Source organism: Lynx rufus, unplaced genomic scaffold (genome assembly GCF_022079265.1).
Source record: "Lynx rufus isolate CCGP_SWC_20201006 ecotype Redwood Valley unplaced genomic scaffold, mLynRuf1.p SCAF_31, whole genome shotgun sequence".
In the NCBI taxonomy this organism is placed as follows: domain Eukaryota; kingdom Metazoa; phylum Chordata; class Mammalia; order Carnivora; family Felidae; genus Lynx; species Lynx rufus.
The window spans coordinates 2581123-2586059 of NW_025814847.1; the positions used below are offsets into that span (position 1 = coordinate 2581123).

Sequence of the window (4937 nt, forward strand, 5' to 3'; positions counted from 1 at the left end):
TATAGGTAAATAAAGCATATATATATATATATATATATATATATATATATATATATATACTGTCTTTAAACAAAAACACACATGAAACAAGGCTGTGTATTCATCAAGGGGCAAAAGCTCCAAGATCTGTAACCCTGTATTTCCCCCAGGAATAACAGCTCATGTGGCTGACTCCGTGCCCTCAGCGACTGTAACACAGCAGCCACGAATGTGAGAATGCTCTGTATGCCCTCTCCCTGCCAGACCCCCATTCTTTCCTGAGCACAACACTCTTGTTCTCTTTTCTGGACCCACTCGTTTCCCTCCAAGGACACACTCACAGCGCTACCTCTCGGGCATCGTATTTTATGCACCTGTAAATCCCCTGCTGATTTTCTTAAAAAGAAAATTGTGATGCAGTGAGCCCCAAGCCCCTATATTGCCAACAAACCCCAAGGTGACGTCTCTGCTGCTGTCCTGAGGGCCTCAAACACCCAGGACCTGCATCTGCCCTCCTCCTTTCATCCACAATAGGTCCACTCCAACAGGTGTCTGGTTTAAATAATAGAAATATCCACAGACAAAACTATGTTCTCCTCAGGGGTTCAGAGATGTTACCAAGGAACCATGAAGGTATCAAGTCTTGAGGAAAAATGAGAAGACCTTTCACAAAAAGAGCATCAAACATCTCAACTACCACAAACATGACAGGAATCACGAGAAAAAGAAAAAAGTATAAAATTGGCATAAATTCAACACAGGTATTTGTTGAGGACATATTCCATGCAGGTGAGACTCTTTGCCAAGGATACAAATATTAAAAAGACATGGACTTTGCCCACAAAATATCTATGAATTAGAAGGGAAAATGGACCTAACTGCATGGTCACAAAGGATGGGAAGGGAGGCATACATTTCCAAAAAAGAAACTAAAGGTGGTGTGAAACTCTCACAAAGCACAGACTCCTTCCACTTGTGAATCGGGGAGGGCTCCCAGGAGGAAATGACATCTGTTGCCTGTGACCCAGGGAGGTACTCAGACTTCATTTTACTTTGAGAGAATTTTGAAATTTAAGTCCCAGAAAGAGGTGAGAACAACACATCCCACTAAATGACACTCAGCTGATATTGACAACTGATCATTGAGCAGAAAGGAAAGACAAAAGTTGCACACAGAGACTTGCAAATCCATCACCACTGAGCTGGGTTTAGGTAAGTGCTGGAACCGGGGCTACAGGGATCTTACTCCAAAGGAAGGCCAGTGCACTGATGTCTCCAGTGTGATTTCCTGGGAGGAACAGATTGGAAATGCTCTGCAGCAGGTGGAGGTGAGGACTCCAGGGGAAGGGGCATGGATTTGGAGGAGGGCTGAGGACAGACAGGAAGGTGGGGACACAGTTGGGAAAGAGCAGGAAGGTGGTTCCAGACTTACCAGCGCTTCCAGAGCCAGAACGCAAGACCTGCCAGAAGCACCAGGGGCACGACCACCACCAGGAAGACCAAGCCCACCGGGCGGTGCTGCTCTGTGGGTTTAGTGTGCAGGGGGTGTCATTTCCCATCCACCCCGGGTTGACCTGCACCTTCCTGCTCCCTTTTGCTCCCGTCAGCCTCTGCCTCACCAACCACCCTTCCTCTTTCTCCTCTCCCATCCCTGCTCACAGATGGACCCTTCAACCAACCCTCTGCTTCCTGCTACATCTACAGGACCCTCACACCCAGCTCTCCATTTCTTAGGTCACTAAATTTTAGTCCTTTATGATCTGGAGTCCCTAGAATCCCAACTTTGTATCTGTCTCTCCTGCACTGCTGGAGGACCACCCTTTCCCAGCTGGGCACCAGCCCTTTTCTCACCCCAGTAGAGGACAATATCCTGGCCTCCTAGACTGCTGTGTCTCACTCGGCAAGACAGGCCGGCTGCCTCTCTGGCTTCCACATCCAAGGACGTCTGAAGATACCATGTCCCGTCAGAATTGGGCAAAACGTCACCTCGTCGGGTGCCCTGTTGCTCCTGGTCACCCCGCATCCACATCACCCACACTGGCTTTGGGTAGAGGCCAGAGACGTGGCACACAAGGAGCAGATGGCCAGGACCAGGACTTGGGCCAGTGGACAGCCAGGCCTCGGGCCTCACTGCAGAGACAGGACAGGAATTCTCAGACTGAGAGGGAAGATCTTCACGTCAGTTGAAATACATACATCACTCCACCTCTAGAAACCTGTCAGCATCATCCCCTCTCCTTGGCACCTTCTCACCCTGAATTTGAGGAAATGTGGCAAATTTCTGAGTGCAGAGAGAATGGTTGGAGAGAGGGAGCAGGACTGACCTTGTCGCTGCAGATCTGTCTTTCCTGCGTCAAGAAGACCCAAGAGGAAATGGGGGCAGATGTCATTGATTTGTGCCTGTGTTCTTACATTGGCCACATGGTACTGATTGAAGACTGTGCAGACCTGCTGAGCCCTCCTTCCTCCCTTTGGAGATGGCCACCATGACGTGTTCTGGAAGTTCATGAGATCTGATCCTTGATATGCAACCCTCACAAATCCTACTGATGCTTCTCCAAGGTGCAGCTCACAGCCTCCTTCCAGCTGGACCTGAAAGGGATCTGGGAAAAGGGGGTATGAGATACAAAAAAGGGGGAGGGAAAGAGATGAGATGTGGTAAATGGAAGCCAGGGACAGTGGAAGCAGAAAGAGAAACTGAGGGTATTAGAAGGAACGGCAGAGTTTGGTTTGAGTGAAGGCTTAGAGAGAGGGGAAATGGTGGTCGCTGGAGACAGAGGAAAAGGTGAATGAGGAAGGAACAAATGTTGGAAGAGAGATGGGAAGATGTGGGCAGAGGACAGGGAGGGGGTAGCTCTTCCTCAGAAGAGCTGGGATAAAACCGTCTGGGGTGAAAGGGCAGGGGGTACTGAAACACACAGACAGAGGTCACTGAGGGGATTGAATGGAGAAAAAAGCACATTTCAAGTATCAGTCACAGAGTAAGGGAGTGGAGGATGTCTGGCTGCAGGCCAGGGAATGGGGTGGTCACTGCAGACATTACTGGAGGCCTCAGAGCACAGCCTGAGGTCAATGAGAGGAGGGGAAGGAGCAGAAGACATAAAGCTTTTCGAGAATCAGGGTCTGGCTTCTGCCCCATGAACAGAGGGGTGTGATTCAGTTTTACAATGGGGAGTCGAGAGGTTCAGTAGCCAATGGAGGGTCTACCCAGGAGGAAGAAGGAACTCAAGGTTACACACACACCGACCACCTCCATCCCACCTGCCCTGAGGGACCTGAGCTCACATTCAAGCTGCCATTGACTGACATGGTCCTGAAATACCTGAAGAAATCTAATGGAGTATGAATGGAATAACTTTTCCAGTTCAATGAGCCTCTCTTTGCTGAAGTTGCCCCTGGACCAAGGCCGCAGGAAAATGAAAGCTCCGGTCTTGCTGTCCCAGCCATGAGTCTGCAGCTGTCCCAGCCAAGCTGAACCCTGATTTTGTGTCCGGGCACGGTTGTAAAAAGATGCGGTCAGGATGATTCGAAAAGTTTTTGGCTCCTGGAAGTCTGTGCCAGAAGAACAGATAGACTGAGGAAGAGGAGGGCAGAGGGAAGGAGAGAGAATCAGCAAAAGGGGCCAGGGAGGGGCACCAAAATCTGGAGGACAGGGAGCCATTGTTCCCTCTGGAGACACGTGCTGCCCCAGAGCCCCGAGCTTGGCACCTATCATTCAGAAGAGCACAAGGCCCTGGGGTCAGGGAGGCTCAGGGAGGAACCAGGTGGACATGCCTCACTCCCCAGGGATGTGCTGGGGAACCCACACCATGTGTGCACACGCACACAGACACCAATGCACACACATACACACACACTCAGAGTTACACGTGATATGCACGCACATAGACACAGACGCAAACACAGACATACAGACACCCACCCACACACGTGCACACATGGCAGAAACACACAGAGATACACACACAGGCACCTATACACACATACTCATACACATATACACACATGCACACATGTACACAACAATATATGTGCACACATGACACATATCACACAAATGTAGACAAACACTCTTGCACTGACCAGGCAGGGCCACATCCTCACCATCGTCACTGTCACCGCCTGGGACAAGAACCGTGAGCAACACCAGTTGCAACAACAGCATCTTATGTGCAGATGTTCTTTCTTTCTCTCAGAAAGTGGGTCTTTGGCGTCTGTTCTCACAAACCTCCCCACACGCAGCTCCTCTCTTCTGACTTCCTTCTCAACACACACGCCTGCCCTGAGTCTCCGCGACAATGCAAATGGGCTCCGCCCTCAACCCTGGACACCTACTCAGACTCTCACTTCCCCTCCGGGTCTGACCCTCCTCTCGGCTTCCAGCTTCTCCCTGTCACCAGCCTCCGTCGTGCTCCCTGAGGCCCTGATTCAGGCCCTGTTCAGGCTGGGGAACAAGTCTCGTGTGGCATGGAAAAGGGACCCTACCTCTCATGCCTTTTCTCCTCATCCAGACGGTAACCCATGAAGACACACGGCTCCCCAGCACCCAACCCTGGACCCTGCTGTCACCCTGTCTCTCCAGTCCTTGGGACACTGCCCAAGAAATTCCTTCATGTCTCACCCTCACCCCAGCCCGTTCACATCTCTGATGTGTCACTGCTTGTCTTAAAAAAATAAAATCAACCAGATAAATTTAAAGGTCACCCTCCAGTAATTGGGAAGAAGAGGGGGTCTGATCATGCAGATGACTTCCCCTCCTTGGGGGAGGGAGAGGGCTCATGTGACAGAGGACCTCATTTGTAAATTCCTCACTGATGCGTGAAGACTTACATTTCTGGGGGAGACTGGAACTGCACTTAGGTTAAGTATTAAACAAGGTTTGGGGAGTTGGCCTGGCCCAAACCGTCATTTTGAGCCCATGGTCCTTTCTTTCCTCCCTCCCTTCCTTCCTTCTTTCT

The 4937-nt window shown here is 50.5% G+C and overlaps 1 protein-coding gene across 1 annotated transcript; it reads right to left on the reverse strand.

The window, feature by feature from the left end:
- Positions 1 to 700: 700 nt before the first annotated feature.
- LOC124521725 (T-cell surface glycoprotein CD1a-like) lies at positions 701 to 4193 on the reverse strand. Its single transcript, XM_047092801.1, has 6 exons — positions 4084 to 4193; positions 3265 to 3531; positions 2304 to 2582; positions 1831 to 2109; positions 1412 to 1502; positions 701 to 1267 (listed from the first exon to the last, which is right to left on the reverse strand). The coding sequence occupies exons 1-6, from the start codon at positions 4142 to 4144 to the stop codon at positions 1222 to 1224; spliced, it is 1023 nt and encodes a 340-aa protein (XP_046948757.1). The 5' UTR covers positions 4145 to 4193; the 3' UTR covers positions 701 to 1221.
- Positions 4194 to 4937: the final 744 nt, after the last annotated feature.